Raw genomic sequence first — 18,229 nt, 5'->3', positions numbered from 1 at the left:
TCTAGTGGATTATATTATTTTATTCTATATAAGCACATACAAAACAGCACATAGTACTAGTGTAGGTCTACATCATAGCCCTATACTGTAGGTAGCCAACTGAATTGTATATGTGCCATGTGAAAAGTGCCCTCTAACAAAATTATTTTATCCCCATTTTATCCCCATCTAGTGTACAAACTGAAGTATGCAATAGGCCTTTGTGCTTTGGGATTGTGTTCTATGAAATACTGTGTTCCTTATTTTCAATGATTGCCATACATATTTCTAATTTATAAATTCATAAAGTAGACCGGAGTTGTTCTTGCGTGGCCTGTACATAGGCTACTCTGGGTCACCTTAAACCTTTACTCCTCCCTCATTTCTTTATCAACAATGTGGGACTACTGTAGTACTTTCACCCACATCAGAGACGGAAGAGGAAGTGAGACATCCCACTCCCTCATTTTTTCTGTTACAAAGGAGGTCAATGAACTAAGTAGACCAGTCCCAGCTGCTATTGCATTGGTGCCTATGGGAGAGCCACCCCCTTAAGCAGACAGGAACTGACTTTATCCGCCATCTTTGACCACATATTATAGAGCCAATGAGTTATGCTGCATTCATAACCAATTGGGAAGTGGGAATGTACCACCTTAGAGTTAGATAGAGGAGACCAGATAGATTAAACATGTTTTCATATGGACATTGCCATTGAGGGCTTAAATCATTGTAGATTAGTCAACTGGGTGGGACTTCCTATGTTTGAAGGAATGATCCCATTATTCCATCCGGGTCGTCATAAGGGATCAGCCAATGAATTACACTTGTGAGCAAATATTCCATAAATGTGGGTGGTAGTAAATCACGATCCTTAGCTTCATAACTGTTCAAATAACGCACTCTAGGTGACCGTATTCAACCTTTCAGTTTGTTTACCAACTCATAGAAGCAGTAAAAGAAGAAACCAGACTACTTTGAAATGGAGATAGCCTCAATGGCGCTGCTTGTGTGCTCACAAATGCCATAATAGGACATATATAAAGATTATATCTCTTTGGTTCTCTGTTTACCACATAGGACTGGGAAAAATCCATGTGTATGGCCCTCTAACTGGAAATTGCTAGTGGGAAATGGTGGAAGCCCTCAATGACAAACAAGTTTTATCATCTAGAGTTCTCTATCTAACTCTATAGTGGTAACTTTCCACTTGGTTACGAACGCAGCATTAGACACAAAAAAAACAGACGTACGGTAGGCGACAAAGACAAAGTACAGTAGTTAGTCACAAAGCCTAGATGTCAATCTAGATCAGACCATATAGTTTCACGACAGTGTTGTACAGGTTGCATTGATTATGCAGAGGACTGGAGGCTCATATAGTAAATAGATTAGTAAACGTCTCAGGATGAGGAAGAGGACTGGTGACCGTGACTCCAAGAAGCAGAAGACTGCCGGAGATGAAGCTGTTGTGTCATCGAGTGCGCAACCGAGGTAAAATTGCTAAAATTATGCTCGCTGGACTATAGTATAGTAAATAAATACGCCTGTTAGGAGCACGCCCGTTTGTAGTCCTAAAAAACTGAAATTAAACCTCGGGTTCGTTCAGCCATTTCTATGCGGGAAATGAATGAGGTTTTTGGATATAGTCCGAATGAAAATAAGGTCTGAGGAGTGGCGATTTTATAATCTACTTCTTGGTGGAGCAAACTCACAATTTTGTTGTTTATGCATGCCAGCAAAGCCACTACAATATACAACACAACACTAAACAATACATTAATTGAACTACACTGCTCAAAAAAATAAAGGGAACACTTAAACAACACAATGTAACTCCAAGTCAATCATACTTCTGTGAAATCAAACTGTCCACTTAGGAAGCAACACTGATTGACAATAAAAGTCACATGCTGTTGTGCAAATGGAATAGACAACAGGTGGAAATTATAGGCAATTAGTAAGACACCCCCAATAAAGGAATGGTTCTGCAGCTGGGGACCACAGACTATTTCTCAGTTCCTATGCTTCCTGGCTGATGTTTTGGTCACTTTTGAATGCTGGCGGTGCTTTCACTCTAGTGGTAGCATGAGACGGAGTCTACAACCCACACAAGTGGCTCAGGTAGTGCAGCTCATCCAGGATGGCACATCAATGCGAGCTGTGGCAAGAAGGTTTGCTGTGTCTGTCAGCGTAGTGTCCAGAGCATGGAGACGCTACCAGGAGACAGGCCAGTACATCAGGAGACGTGGAGGAGGCTGTAGGAGGGCAACAACCCAGCAGCAGGACCGCTACCTCCGCCTTTGTGCAAGGAGGAGCAGGAGGAGCACTGCCAGAGCCCTGCAAAATGACCTTCAGTAGGCCACAAATGTGCATGTGTCTGCTGAAACGGTCAGAAACAGACTCCATGAGGGTGGTATGAGGGCCCGACGTCCACAGGTGGGGGTTATAGCTTGCTAACTAAGATTTTGAAGTATGATGTTGACATGGTCAGTCCAATCAAAGCTACGGTAGATGTAACGTGAATTGACATCATTTTATCTGTGGCCAATGACCTTGAGCCTACTTGGATGGGCACTTCTAATGTAACTCTATGGCAACACTCAAGGGGCTTGAATTTTCGAGCTCTCCCCATAGATTTTGCGGTGACGTAGTGTCCCCACGAGTGACAGAACACTGAGCCAATCACGGCACGACTAGAGAACATTATCAACCCCTATGCTCCGTATTTTCCGCTGGCTTCCCCACCACCACAGAAAGCACTGAGCTAGGCTGAAACACCTGCATTTTGGAGCTGCCTTACTCAAGAAAGAGAAAAATACACCATGTTTGTATGCAGCTTTATTAACTCAATGATTTATTTACATTGTTTGCAAACTAATATGTGACATGTATTAATGCCAAAATTACATGCAAAACAGGCAAACATGTGGAGCTCAAAACAGGTGAATGATGGGTCGCCACCTAGGCGTAGTGGCCTTTTAACCATTTTAAATGAGGATCTTCCTGCTATGGCACATCTGTGAGAAGGGCTGTCCAACTGTAGACAATGAGAACAGAACCCTACATAGCCCATGTACAAAGCGCTACAAGCTTACTGAGTGACTGCTTCAGAATATAGCAATATTTTCTGCTGCATGTATAAATAACCAGATAAAGAGATTTGCTGACCTTTTGCTAGAAATGTATTTCTTTCGATAAACAAAATATCACAGGAGGGGACATGTGCAAAGGCAAACTAGTAAATTACCCACCACCTTAACATGTAAATTACCCACCAACATAACTTGTGAATAAGAAAAAAAATTATAATACAGAAAAATTTGTTCACCACCAACATCTACACAAATGTCTTGAGCACCCAACATCCGTTTTTGGGGAGACCTGGGTTGTTTTTGGGTTGAGACGTAGGCTGTCGCACTCGGAACCGGACGGAGCGGACTCAAGGTGCTGTTAGATGATCCTGAAAAAGTGAAATGTCATGTCCCGGACAAATGCAATACGGTTGTCAGGAGGAAGACATGGTTCAATGGCGTCAGAGGACACTTGCTGGACTCTGTCGCTGTTGCATTATTTCAACTTCCAAAGGACTCTCGTCTGTCGTCCTCTTCGGCCACTGGAGCTGGGTCGGGCAGATGGCGGAGGAGGTCAGAGAGCGATGGCACGTCTGGAAGGTGCGTTGGTGAGAAGGGCCAGGGAAGTGATGAGCCAGGTCGGGTAGATGATGAACCACCTGTTGATGGGCCATTTGGCCTCTGCTCGGCCTCTTGGCTGTCCACAACGCCATACAGACATACAGTGCATTCGGGAAAGTATTCAGATCCCTTGACTTTTTCCACATTTTGATATGTTACAACCTTACTTTAAAAATATTATTTGTTTAAAGGTCCTCACAAATCTACATACAATACCCCAAAATGAGGAAGCAAAAACAGGTTTGTAATACATTTTTTCAAATATACATTTACATAAGTATTCAGACCCTTTACTCAGTACTTTGTTGAAGCACCTTAGGCCGCGGTTACAGCCTCGAGTCTTCTTAAGTATGATGCTACAGGCTTGGTACATCTGTATTTGGAGAGTTTCAAATTCTTCTTCTCTGCAGATCCTCTCAGGCTCTGTCAGGTTGGATGGGGAGCATCGCTGCACAGCTATTCTCAGGTCTCTCCAGAGATGTTCGATCGGGTTCAAGTCCTGGCTCTGGCTTGGCCACTCAAGGACATTCAGAGACATGTCCCGAAGCCACTCCTGCGTTGTCTTGGCTGTGTTCTTAGGGTCGTTGTCTTGTTGGAAGGTGAACCTTCTCCCCAGTCTGAAGTCCTGAGTGCTCTGGAGCAGGTTTTCATCAAGGATCTCTCTGTACTTTGCTTCATTCATCTTTCCCTCAACCCTGACTAATCTCCCAGTCCCAGCTACTGAAAAACATCCCCACAGCATGATCCTGCCACCAACATGCTTCAACGTAGGGATGGTGCCAGGTTTTCAGACGTGATACTTGGCATTCAGGCCAAAGAGTTCAATCTTGGTTTCATCAGACTAGAGAATCTTGTTTGTCATGGTCTTAGAATTTTTTTTTAAAACTCCAAGCAGGCTATCATGTGCATTTTACTGAGGAGTGGCTTCCGTCTCGCCACTCTACCATAAAGGCCTGGTTGGTGGAGTGCTGCAGAGATGGTTGTCCTTCTGGAAGTTTATCCCATCTCTACAGAGGAACTCTGGAGCTCTGTCAGAGTGACCATCGGGCTCTTGGTCACCTCCCTGACCAAGGCCCTTCTACCTCGAATGGTCAGTTTGGCCGGGCGGCCAGCTCTAGGAAGAGCCTTGGTGGTTCCAAACTTCTTCCAATTAAGAATGGTGGAGGCCACTGTATTCTTGGGGACCTTCAATGCTGCAGACATGTTTTGGTACCCTTCCCCAGATCTATTTCTCGACACAATCCTGTCTCGGATCTCTACGGACAATTCCTTCGACCTAATGGCTTATTTCTTGCTCTGACATGCACTGTCTACTGTGGGATCTTATAAAGACAGGTGTATCACTTTCCAAATCATGGCCAATCAATTGACAACCAAGTTGTAGAAACATCTCAAGGATGATCAATGGAAACAGGATGCACCTGAGCTCAATTTCGAGTCTCATAGTAAAGAGTCTGAATAATTATGTAAATAAGGTATTTCAGTTATTTATTATTTTAATTAGCAAACATTTCTAAACCTGTTTTTGCTTTGTCATTGTGGGGTATTGTGTGTAAATTGATGAGGGAAAAAAACATAATTAAATCAATTTGGAAATGAAGGCTGTAACGTAACAAAATGTGGAAAAGGTCAAGGGGTCTGAGGACTTTCAGAACGCACTGTAATTGAGTGTAGCGACAGTCGAAAATAAAAGCAAACGTGCAAGTAGAGTAACAGTAGGAGCATGTCCATGTGAAGTAGACACACATCACTTCCGTTGCAAAACTTCCTCAATACTGCCCCTCAAGTCCGCTCATACGCTGCGTTCCAAATTTCTTGGGGCGCACTTGTGCATGCAAGGAGCAGCCCATTTTGTGACGTACAATGACACTGCGATACTCCGTCGGCTCCGTAGAGGCCTTAAGGAGATCTTATTAGTTTTGTTCGATCAGATAATATCAGCCAGTTAACATGACCTTTATTAATTATGAAGCCTTTATGTGCTTATTTTGATTACATAAGCTTCAAAATTCAAAAAGTGATCTTAGTTGTTGAATATTATCTCATAGAACGAAAACGTATAAGATCTTCTAAGCTTATGTTTGCCACAGACCTTATTCTCTGTGTTTATCCAAAAGCCCATTTATTTCTCCATAGGCTTTGGCCAACGAGCCATCGCGGAGTTAGTCTCCATTAGCGCCTACAAAAAGACTCTGTAACTATTATTGGCCTAAAATGCACTTCAATGCCAATATCCAGTAATGTCTGCTGACACAGCATGGACCTTAGTCATTGCAATGTTGACGCTTTTTGTCTCTCTCTCTCTATCTCACAGACCTAGCTCCAGTTTGTTGTGGTGGGTCAAAAGAGGTCTCCTGGTTGTGTGTGTCATTTATGTTTCTGTGCCTTTCATGATGCGACTGTTCCCTGACATCATAAAACACCTGGTGTATTCTCACAGAGGTGAGTGTAAGCTATTCATGATAATTATCCAAAATACTGGACAAATCAGGAATAACAAATCATATAACATATCGTCTGTTTCTCTCCTTGTTTTTAGTCAGGGTCCCATTCTTCGTCAACCTTAGCCAGCCAGCTGACCTGTATCTTAACCACACTGTGAACATGTACCTTAAATCTGAGCAAGGGATCTCATTGGGTGTTTGGTGAGTAGGCTTTCTCCAGGTTACTTTGTGAGTAGGGTAATGTAGCCTACCTACCTTACTTCAGAAGTACACTCACTGCCACTGGACAGTATAGCTTTTATAAAGACAGCATTGAACTTTATACATCAAAGTCTACACATCGTCCCTTCCACGTGTTGTCACTTCCTAATGTTGTCACTTACAAGTGTTGTCACTGTACAATATCTTCAAGGCACACAGTCCCTGAAAGTCAGTGGAAGGAGGCACAGGGAAAGGACTTGGAATGGTACCAAGATTCTTTGGGAGCTGGAATGCCAATTATCATTTATCTCCATGGCAATGGAGGCACAAGGTACTAAGAACAATGGATTCCTATACAATAATATTGTTCTCACTTTGAATCTAAAAGTACACATTCTTTCATACAGGGCAGCAAATCACCGTGTGGGATTAGTACGTGTAAGTGACTGTCGACTACATTACTTCATCATGGCAGAAAATGACATTGGTGATTGATAAATGTGTGATTGGCCTTTGTGTCCACAGGTGCTGAGTGCAATAGGTTACCATGTTTTGGCTTTGGACTACAGAGGTTGGTTAAACTTACGTTTGACTAGACCGTTGAAACATATTTGCTTTATTTATTTAGTCTGAATACATTTGAATAATTGTTACACACGTCCTTGATAACCTAGCGTTAGTCTACATTTTGTGGTGTGACAGCGTTATTTTACCTTGCTTGCTGTAAGGAGAGTCCGATAACCAACTCCCAATTCCTTAAACTGCGTTAGAGCTCACCCTCTGGTGTGGGTTGCCTGTGACTGCCCCCTTGTGGTCAGATAAAAATCATTGCACAACTCTGCATCAAGTTAACTCAGGCAGACAGACATGACATCATAGGCCTATACATAGACTAGTATGTTTGCATAATGAACAACCATTGATATAAGAAACTCTTAACAGGTTTTGGGGACTCCACCGGAGAGCCCACTGAAGTTGGTCTAACCACTGACACCCTCTACTTGTACCAGTGGGTAAAAGCCCGCAGTGGGAGCAGTCTGGTGGTGTTATGGGGACACTCTCTTGGCACTGGGTGAGTGACCAAACGTGTGCCTTCAGGTGGATGGTTCAGTTTGTAGAGATGAGATAAGCGAGAGGAAATGATTATTTATGACGATGCGCAGCAGACCTGGGCAAACAATAGTCGTATTTGGACGTTTCTTTTAAAATACTAACTTTTCAAATACTCAAGGTAGTCTAATATAGTTTATATAGAGTTTCAACTAAAAGGCAACTATTTTCTTTAATATTCAAATACATGTCTCAATAAAACATAATATTTTAAAGTATTTTGAATGCCTCAGAAAACCAAATCATATTTGAAGGTATTTGAAAAACAATTATGTATTTGATGGCTGCAAAGTATTTTATGAAGAACAGTTAGTTGAATTAGTCTAAATATATCATCATTAGCACATGGTTTGGAGGGCTCTCCGATATAGATATGAATCTTAATATAATTTATAGCCTAGAATTACATACATGAGGGACATGGAATCAATCACCTCAACATATTTGAGCAGACCACTTTTGCAGATTCAAAATGACTAGCAAATGCATTTTCATAGTGAGTGAGACAAAGTAATACAGTAACACTAAACATCAAGTTCTTATACATGTGTAGTACTAGTACCTTTGTGATTATTACATTAGCAACATAGTTGTTACATAGAACTTTGGAAATGGCTTTTTAATTGAATAACAATGGAGTGATTACTTAAGTGGAATAAGGAACAGTGTACAGTGTACACTGAGGAATGGTGTACAGTACTTTCAAAAATGCTCAGCTCTTTGCTATGTAATTCAAATGCAATTACCAAAGTATCATGTAACAACATGCTAATAAAATGTTGCTCTATTAAGTATAACAAAATATATCCCAAAACGGCCTTCTGGAATTAACTACAGCCAAGGTAGGTGGAAAATCATGTTAGTTTTGTATTTCGAGTCAAATTCAGAGTAAAGTATCCCTTTAAAGATGGTATAGTGTGTGTTGGAAATAAGAACCATTAAAACAGATGGACAAAGAAGTTCAACGTTGTTTTTGCTAAGCATCCAACTCGCTATTTGCAATGTTTGCAAAAATTCATTTGAATTTCTCTTCAGTATTTTCAGGTATCATAAAATGAATTGCTGCTTTCGACCTTTACAGAGGCATGTTGAAAGAGTCACTCACAACTTATTTATACATATGTACTAAATATAATTGTTTAATGGTTTGACTTGATTATGTAGACATTCAGGAGAATTTACATTTACAGAATGTTCAGATATAAATGTATTGTGTAGATCAAATATGACTGTCAGATTGGAATAGCATAGGAGATTGTGTTCTATTCATTCTCTTTCTATATGCAGTTCCATACAACTGTGCCATTAGTTGAAGGCAGCCAATTGCAATAGTTTCTGAAAAGTAGTCACTTCCTGAGGTCCGTATTCAAAAGTTTTTTTATGTAGGTGTTTTCTCAGAAATGTATTCAAATAGTTTTTAAAAAGTAGGTACTTTCTCATATCTGTATTCAAATAGTTTTAAAAAGTAGTCCTTTTTGTGATTTGTAAATCAAATAGTTGTAGTCAAAATAACTATTTATTCCCCCCAAAACGAGTTACTTTCCACAAAGCATAGTTAAAACTATACAGTGCATTCAGAAAGTATTTAGACCCCTTCCATTTTTCCACCTTTTGTTACAGCCTTATTCTAAAATAGATGAAAAAAACATTTTCTTCACCAATCTACACAGAATACCCCATAGTGACTGCACGAAAACAGGTTTTTAGAAACTTTTACAAATGTACAAATAAAAACAGAAATACCTTATTTACATAAGTATTCAGACCCTTTGCTATGCGACTCGAAATTGAGCTCAGGTGCATCCTGTTTCCATTGATCATCCTTGAGATGTTTCTACAACTTGATTAGTCCACCTGTGGTAAATTCAATTGATTGGACATGATTTGAAAAGGCACACACCTGTCTATATAAGGTCCCACAGTTGACAGACATGTCAGAGCAAAAACCAAGTCATAAGGTCGAAGGAATTGTCCGTAGAGCACCGAGACAGGATTGTGTCGAGGCACAGATCTGGGGAAGCGTACCAAAAAATGTCTGCAGCATTGAAGGTCCCCAAGAACATAGTGGCCTCCATCATTCTTAAATAGAAGAAGTTTGGAACCACCAAGACTCTTCCTAGAGCTGGCCACCCAGCCAAACTGAGCAATCGGGGGAGAAGGGCCTTAGTCAGGGAGGATGCCCAAGAACCCGATGGTCACTCTGACAGAACTCCAGAGTTCCTCTGTGGAGATGGGAGAAACTTCCAGAAGGACCACCATCTCTGCAGCACTCCACCAATCAGGCATTTATGGTAGAGGGGCCAGGCGGAAGCCACTCCTCAGTAAAAGGTACATGACAGCCTGCTTGGAGTTTGCCAAAAGGCCCCGAAAACAAGATTCTCTGGTCCGATGAAACCAAGATTGAACTCTTTGTCTTGAATGCCAAGCGTCACATCTGGAGGAAACCTGCCACCATTCCTACGGTGAAGCATGGTGATGGGAGCATGTTTTTTCAGCAGCAGGGACTAGGAGACCAGCCAGGATCGATGGAAAAATGAACGAGGTAAAGTACAGAGATCCTTGATCAAAACCTGCTCCAGAGCGCTCAGGATCTCAGACTGGGACGAAGATTCACCTTCCAACAGGACTACGACCCTAAGCACACAGCCAAGACAACGCAGGAGTGGCTTCGGGAAAAGTCTTTGAATGTCCTTGAGTGGCCCAGTCAGAGCCCGGACTTGAACCCGATCGATCAAACATCTCTGGAGAGACCTGAAAATAGCTGTGCAGCAATGCTCCCCATCCAACCTGACAGAGCTTGAGAGGATCTGCAGAGAATAATGGGAGAAACTCCCCAAATACAGGTGTGCCACGTTTGTAGCGTCATACCCAAGAAGACTTGAGGCTGTAATTTCTGCCGAAGGTGCTTCAACAAAGTACTGAGTAAACAGTCTGAATACTTATGTAAATGTAATATTTCAGGGTTTTATTAATTTGCCAACAACCAGTTTTTGCTTTGTCATTATGGGGTATTGTGTGTAGAATGATAAGGGGGAAAAAAATATTTAATCAATTTTAGAATAAGGCTGTAACATAACAAAATGTGGAAAAAGTCAAGGGGTCTGAATACTTTCCGAATGCACTGTAGTTATCCCAGATCTGATGCACAGTTTCACACATTTATGAGGGGTGGCAAAAAATCTAATGAAACAAGTAAGCTTTAAATTAAACTTTACACTGGAGTCTCTTAAATGAGCAATGTGAGCTTTCAAATCAAACAAATAACAGTTAAATCATATAACCATGATTAGAATCATGAAAAACTTTCAAATTAAATGCACATCTCATGTAATGAAATTGTGGTGTAAGGCAAAGGTACAGATGTAGGATTCTTAATTTGATCACTGTTTTGTTGCTGTGAATTTTCCTGTTCAGCAGGAAATGTAAACTTGTAGTGTATTTGAGTTTTATAAAGACTTCTAAAGTTTGTGATTTCCACTTTGAAATTTCAGACTTGATCTGACCTAACAAAAAATGTATCAACCGCTAGAAAATGTCCATTAATTATAATCCACATAATATTTCACATTTCCTGTTACTGCAGGATTATTGTCGCAAACTGGCTCAAATGACGATCCTTTATCTGTAAAGGAAAAATTCTTACACAGGGGCACTCAAAGTCAATCTGAAATGAATTATTATTTATTGTCAGAGCGCTGGATAGGTTCCAACCAACTCAATGCACCATAGTACACATGTCAATCAGGAGCAGACCCAGCAGTTGTCTTATATACAGCTATACACAGACAAGTTATATTTGCATGATTTAGCATAATTAATTCATCCTTATCCTTTTTTTTGTTTCATCCATGTGACAAACCAATACTGGTTCATAACATGTGACAGACCAATACCTGACCAGGCTTCTCCTCTCTAATCTGAGACCTTGGAACTGAGATATCTTTCGTTCTCAAAACAAGGTCTGGGCGTGCTGCCAAATTGCAGCTACTGATAGTGAGGATTTGTACAGTCAGCCACTTGCATGAACACAGAAATTGGTCTATAGAACAGCACATGAATATAACACAAAGCCCAGACATTAAAATGACATTACAGTCATCAAAGGTAATATTGTGCCTGTTACTAAGTAAGCAAACACAATATTACCGATGATTACTTTTTAACGTTTTTACATTTACCTTGATTAGCTTGACCTGTACGTTTTATTACCTTTGCCTTACACTCCAAATAGATATGTATTCCATTCCACTGGTCGGCTTTTCATGATTTAAATCATATCATATGTTTGTTTTGAAAAGTAAGCATTGTCCATTCAAGAGACTGGACGGCAGTTAGCCTAGCTATAACCGAACGGTTGCTGGTTCGAATACCCGAGCCGACAAGGTGAGAAATCTGTCGATGTGCACTTGAGCAAGGCACTTAACCCTAATTTGTTCTCTATGGCTGACCCTGTAAGAAACAACACATTTCCCTGCACCTATCAGGTGTGTGTGAGAAAACATATTTTTTTAATTAACACTTATTTGTTTACTTTTTTGCTTGTTCCACCCCTCATAAACAATATATATATATATATATATTTGTGAGATGTTTAAGTTAGAGAATCTGTCACTACTACTACTTATCTACCACCACTAACGGTGACGATTGAAATAATCCAATCAATAATTAGAAATATGACAGAACATTTTGACAGTGACTCAAAGTACGAGACATGATCAGTAAACACCATTTTACCCCTCGTGTTTGTACAGAGTGGCCACTAACACTGCAGTCAAACTAATTGAACAAGGTAGGCTTTACTGGACCCATTAAACGTTTTATACCCTCTAGTTACAGTACAGTGCACATTTCATGAATGTTTTTTTTGTGTGACTCAGTTCATGGAAGTTGACCTGATGTAGTTAGACTCATAATATTTTGCTTTTATCAGGGATTGTTGTTGATGGTGTGATCATCGAGGGAGCATACACCAACATTCGACAGGGGGGTGCCCATCATCCGTTTGGCTGGGTAAGACTAACATACCCTCCTCTCCATGGCGATACAGTACATCTTAAAATGCCGTGATTTAGAATGTATTAATGTACTAAACTGCACTTCTTTTCCTCTTTAATTTTCTTGTGTCCTCAGTTTTATTGGAAGTTCCCAGGTTTTGAGTACTTTTTCCTGGACACAATGGCAGAAAACAATGTCATCTTCCCTAATGATGAAAAGTACGTATTTTCTCGATTTAGATTCAAATGAAAACAAAACATTTTCTTGTACATTTATTTTGGTTTATGCAACTTTTCAGTGTTCTTGTCATCCTTTATTTTGAGATTATTAGTACAGGTTTGCGAAATGCGATAAGAAATCAAATCAAAATAACTAACTGTTACAGTGCCTTCACAAAGTATTCACACCGTAACTTTTTCCACAATTTGTTGTGTTACAGCCTGAATTCAATATTGAATCAATTGAGATTTTATGTCACTGGCCTACACACAATACCCCATAATGTCAAAGTGGAATAAAGTTTTTACTATTTTTTACAAATTCAAATCAAAAGCTGAAATGTGTCACGCCCTGACCTTAGTTATCTTTGTTTTCTTTATTATTTTGGATAGGTCAAGGTGTGACGAGGGTGGTATGTGTTTTATTGTCTTCTCTAGGGTTTTTTGTATTCTATGGGGTTTTGGTGTGTCTAGGTAAATGTAGGTCTATGGTGGCCTGAATTGGTTCCCAATCAGAGACAGCTGTTTATCGTTGTCTCTGATTGGGGATCCTATTTAGGTTGCCATTTTCCATTTTGGTTTTGTGGGTTATTGTCTATGTATAGTTGCCTGTGTCAGCACTCGGTTTAATAGCGGCACGGTTGTTTAGTGTGTTTTTTAATTAAAATAGAATGTATTCATATCATGCTGCGCCTTGGTCTCATCAAATACGGCGAACGTTACAAAATGGCTTGAGTCAATAAGTATTCCACCCCTTTGTTATGGCAAGCCTAAATAAGTTCAGGAGTAAAAATGTGCTTAACAAGTCACATAATAAGGTGCAATAACAGTGTTTAATGTGATTTTTGAATGACTACTTAATTTCTGTGAATTGCAAACACAGATTTTTCAATTTCTTGCAAAGAAGGGCACCCATTGGTAGATTGGTAAAATAAAGCAGACATTGAATATCCTTTTGAGCATGGTGAAGTTATTAATTACACTTTAGATGGTGTATCAATGCACCCAGTCACTATACAGACACAGGTGTCCTTCCGCACTTAGTTTCCGGAAAGGAAGGAAACTGCTCAGGGATTTCACCATGAGGCCAATGGTGACTTTAAAACAGTTACAGAGTTTAATGCCTATGATAGAAGAAGACTGACTATGAATCAACAACATTGTAGTTGCTCCACAATACTAACCTAAATGACAGAGTGAAAAGAAAGAAGCCTATACAGAATAAAAATATTCCAAAATGTGCACCCTGTTTGCAATGAAGCACTAAAGTAAAACTGCCAAAAATGTGGCAAAGAATACAAAGTGTTATGTTTGGGGAAGATCCAACACATCACTAAGTACCACTCTTCATATTTTCAAGCATGGTGGTGGCTGCATCATGTTATGGGTATGCTTATCATTGGCAAGGAATAGGGATTTAAAAATCTATATATTCTAACATGTATTGACTCAGAGGTGTGAATACTTAATGTAAATTAGATATTTCTGTATTTAATTTGCTAACATTCCTAAAAACATGTTTTCACATTGTCATTATGGGGTAGATGGGTGAAAGAAATGTTGAATTAAAATCAAATTGTATTTGTCACATGCGCCGAATACAACAGGTGTAGATCTTACAGTGAAATGCTTACTTAACCAACAATGCCGTTTTAAGAAAGATACCTAAAGAAATAAAAGTAACAAATAATTTAAGAGCAGCAGTAAAATAACAATAGCAAGGCTATATAAAAGGTGTACCGGTACGGAGTCAATACCAAATATTTTCAGTCTTCTGAGGGGGAATAGGTTTTGTAGTGCCCTCTTCACGACTGTCTTGGTGTGCTTGGACCATGTTAGTTTGTTGGTGATGTGGACACCAAGGAACCTGAAGCTCTCTACCTGCTCCACAACAGCCCCGTCGATGAGAATGGCCCTCCTTTTCCTGTAGTCCACAATCATCTCCTTAGTCTTGATCACATTCAGGCTTTTAACACAACAAAATGTGGAATAAGTCAAGGGGTATGAATATTTCTGAATGCACTGCAACCAAATGTGTTTGAGAATCGTTCTGAGAGATTGAGGTTGACTGTTCATGAAAAGTGATGCTTCATCAATTCTCCACAGCTTGAAGAGGATGAGGAGTCGTCTTCTGATCCTTCATGCAGAGGATGACCACATAGTGCCCATCCACATGGCTCAGCAGGTGTGGCATGATACTTTGACTGTAACTGACAATAATTCCTCTATTGTCATCTGTCCATAGTATCCCAAGCAACATTTCTGATGTTATCTGTATGGGTTGAATGAATATATATATCAAGAAGATTTCCTGGAAACATGATAGTTACAATAAAGGACTTTTCCACTTCTAATTCTTTGTTATGTTCCAATCAAGCTGTATGAAATAGCACAGAGCGCCCAGAACTCAGAAAATCAAGTGAAGATGATACCGTTTTCCGGATCCCTTGGGTACCATCACAATGGATTATACAAAGACCCTCACCTGCCAGACATCATCCGGTTAGAAAATCTTGGCAACTCTTCAGTTGCAGTTTCTATTTGGCAAAAATTGCAATTCTGATTCTAAATCATTTCATTCTAACAATAAACGTAAAAATGTTTTCATCCATATTGTTACAGGGAATTTGTACATACATTGGCCCCCTAATCCAGTGACCTATGCAGAAGAGCCTTTGGACATCAAGTGTTTCAACATATCTAGAGGACCGCAAATCCTGGATAAACAGTTTACACATAAATGTGTCTCTTTACCTTTAGGCAAATCAGTAGGATGACCTTCAATCACATGGTCCAATCATTGACCTAATATCAGATACAAGTTACATTGTTAGTAAAGTTAAGCAGTTACTTAGCCAATGCATTATTATCTAGCTATAGCCTATGTGCAAATGACAAAATCTTGTTTATGAATGACAAATGTGAAGAATGATGACTAATCAATGTTTAAAGTGTCAAACTTAGGCAAATTCTTTGTATTGATTACAGAAAAGTTACTGCTGAAAACTTTTCTTTTTGGCTAGTATTATCCCCAGATTCCAAAATCATGTTTACAAGTACAAATAAAACCTGATTGATGCTCATGAATCTCACTCCATGACTCCTGCTTCTTTTTTGATTATGAACTTGCTTGTTTACCCGACCGTGGGAAAGACTACCCACTGGGCAAAAACTGGTTGAATCAACGTTGTTTCCATGTAATTTCAACCAAATAATTCAATGTGAGGATGTTGAATCAACATGAAAAACTGGTTAAATTAGCAAAAATGTTCAATCCAATGACGGGGTGAAATTGTTTGTTGATTTCAATTTGAATTCACGTTAGTTGACCACTCAACCAAATCAATACTAGATGTTGAACTGACGCCAGTGCCCAGTGGGAATGTTTGTTTCCACACTCACGACTCTGACTCTATTGGTTACACAGACAAGGCCTTCCATCTTATTCTAACCCTCTCTCGGCGGCTTTGTATTCGTTACCTGATAAAACTGCTGTACAATATGATCTTGTTGCCATCTGATGCACATTCAAAAACATTCACACTGCAAAGCTCTCCCTGTCTTCTGCTGTGCCCTGATTGTATTACTGCTGATGATATCTGGAAATGTGCATGTACACCCTGGCCCATCTATTGTTAATAGCCCCAATAGAGAGCAATAGTAATGCTGTCTTTTTGTAGACACTGTAACTGCACCATGGTTCATTGGACAAAGCCTAATGGAGAATGAATGGAGTTTTGGGGGGGGTTTGGATAAGCGCCCACTCAGGCTATCTGGAAGGCCAAAGTCAGTTACTTTAAGGAGCTGTTCTCTCTGGATCTAACCCCAAGAAGTTCTGGAAAATGGTGAGATACCTGGATAATTAACCCTCCTCTTCACAGCTGCCTATGTCCCTTAATGTTGATAATGTGGTTGTTACTGACAAGGAACGTATGGCTGAGCTCTTTAATCACTTCATTAAGTCAGTATTTCTATTTGACTCATCCACACCTCCTTGCCCGTCCAGCACTTCCTCATCTCCCAGCCCTTCTAATGTGACTAGCCCTGATGCTCCTCCCTCTTTTTCCCATGCCAAGCTTCTCTCTGCAGGCGGTCACAGAGTCTGAGGTGCTAAAGGAGCTCCTTAAACCTGACCCTAAGAAAACATCTAGGTCAGATGGTTTAAATCCTTTCTTCTTTAAGGTTGCATCCTCTGTTATTGCTGAGCATATCTCTCACCTTTTTTACCTGTCTCAACCGTCCCGCAAGGGACCCACCAATTCTGAAGTTAAGGATGTCTCACTGCAACCTTAAAGGCCCTAAATTATGTCACCACTGCCCTTGACTCGAAGCAAAGTTGTGCTGCTATCTTTACTGCCTTTTCCAAAGTTTTCTATACAGTAGGCCATTACATTCTTGTGGGTCGGATAATGAGTATTGGTGTCTCTGAAGGGTCTTTGGAATGGTTTGCTAACTACCTCTCAAAGAGTGCAATGTGTAAGGTCAGAACATCTGCTGTGTCACCCGTGCAACTAGAGGTGACAAAAATCTAGATTGCCTTTATTCCACACACAGAAACGCATACAAGACCCTCCCTCACCCTACCTTTGGCAAATCAGACCATAACGCTATCCTCCTGCTTTCTGCTCACGAGCAAAGACTCAAATCGGAAGTACCACTGACACACTCAATATGAAAGTGGTGTGGATGTTAAGCTACAGGACTGTTTCGCTAGCACAGATTTGAATATGTTCCGCGATTCATCCGACAACATTGAGGAGTTTACCCCATCAGTCACCGGCTTCGTTAATTAGTGCATCGATGACGTCACCCCCACTGTCAAATTGAACTTTTGGGCAACAATGCAAAATGTTATGTTTGGCGTAAAAGCAACACAGCTGAACACACCACCCCCACTGTCAAACATGGTGGTGGCAGCATCCTGGTTTGGGCCTGCTTTTCTTCAGCAGGGACAGGGAAGATGGTTAAAATTGATGGGAAGATGGATGGAGCCAAATACAGGACCATTCTGGAAGAAAACCTGATGGAGTCTGCAAAAGACCTGAGACTGGGACGGAGATTTGTCTTCCAACAAGACAATGATCCAAAACATAAAGCAAAATCTACAATGGAATGGTTCAAAAATAAACATATCCAGGTGTTAGAATGGCCAAGTCAAAGTCCAGACCTGAATCCAATCGAGAATCTGTGGAAAGAACTGAAAACTGCTGTTCACAAATGCTCTCCATCCAACCTCACTGAGCTCGAGCTGTTTTGCAAGGAGGAATGGGAAAAAATTCCAGTCTCTCGATGTGCAAAACTGATAGAGACATACCCCAAGCGACTTACAGCTGTAATCGCAGCAAAAGGTGGCGCTACAAAGTATTAACTTAAGGGGGCTGAATAATTTTGCACGCCCAATTCTTCAGTTTTTGATTTGTTAAAAAAGTTTGAAATATCCAATAAATGTTGTTCCACTTCATGATTGTGTCCCACTTGTTGTTGATTCTTCACAAAAAAATATATCTTTATGTTTGAAGCCTGAAATGTGGCAAAAGGTCGCAAAGTTCAAGGGGGCCGAATACTTTCGCAAGGCACTGTAAAT

At 40.3% G+C, this 18,229-nt stretch overlaps 1 protein-coding gene across 1 annotated transcript; it reads left to right on the top strand.

Annotated features, from left to right (window-relative positions):
• The first annotated feature begins 1,182 nt into the window (after positions 1–1,182).
• LOC110526516 (lysophosphatidylserine lipase ABHD12) lies at positions 1,183–15,737 on the top strand. The gene is made up of 13 exons (XM_021607556.2): positions 1,183–1,473; positions 5,989–6,116; positions 6,214–6,319; positions 6,531–6,650; positions 6,727–6,757; positions 6,845–6,890; positions 7,262–7,391; positions 12,184–12,221; positions 12,363–12,442; positions 12,563–12,645; positions 14,752–14,830; positions 15,023–15,147; positions 15,268–15,737. The coding sequence occupies exons 1-13, from the start codon at positions 1,388–1,390 to the stop codon at positions 15,293–15,295; spliced, it is 1,080 nt and encodes a 359-aa protein (XP_021463231.1). The 5' UTR covers positions 1,183–1,387; the 3' UTR covers positions 15,296–15,737.
• The last annotated feature ends 2,492 nt before the right edge of the window (positions 15,738–18,229 follow it).

The sequence above is a fragment of the Oncorhynchus mykiss genome, chromosome 1 (genome assembly GCF_013265735.2).
Source record: "Oncorhynchus mykiss isolate Arlee chromosome 1, USDA_OmykA_1.1, whole genome shotgun sequence".
NCBI classification, from domain to species: Eukaryota; Metazoa; Chordata; class Actinopteri; order Salmoniformes; family Salmonidae; genus Oncorhynchus; species Oncorhynchus mykiss.
This window is presented reverse-complemented; position numbering and strand designations above follow the sequence as displayed.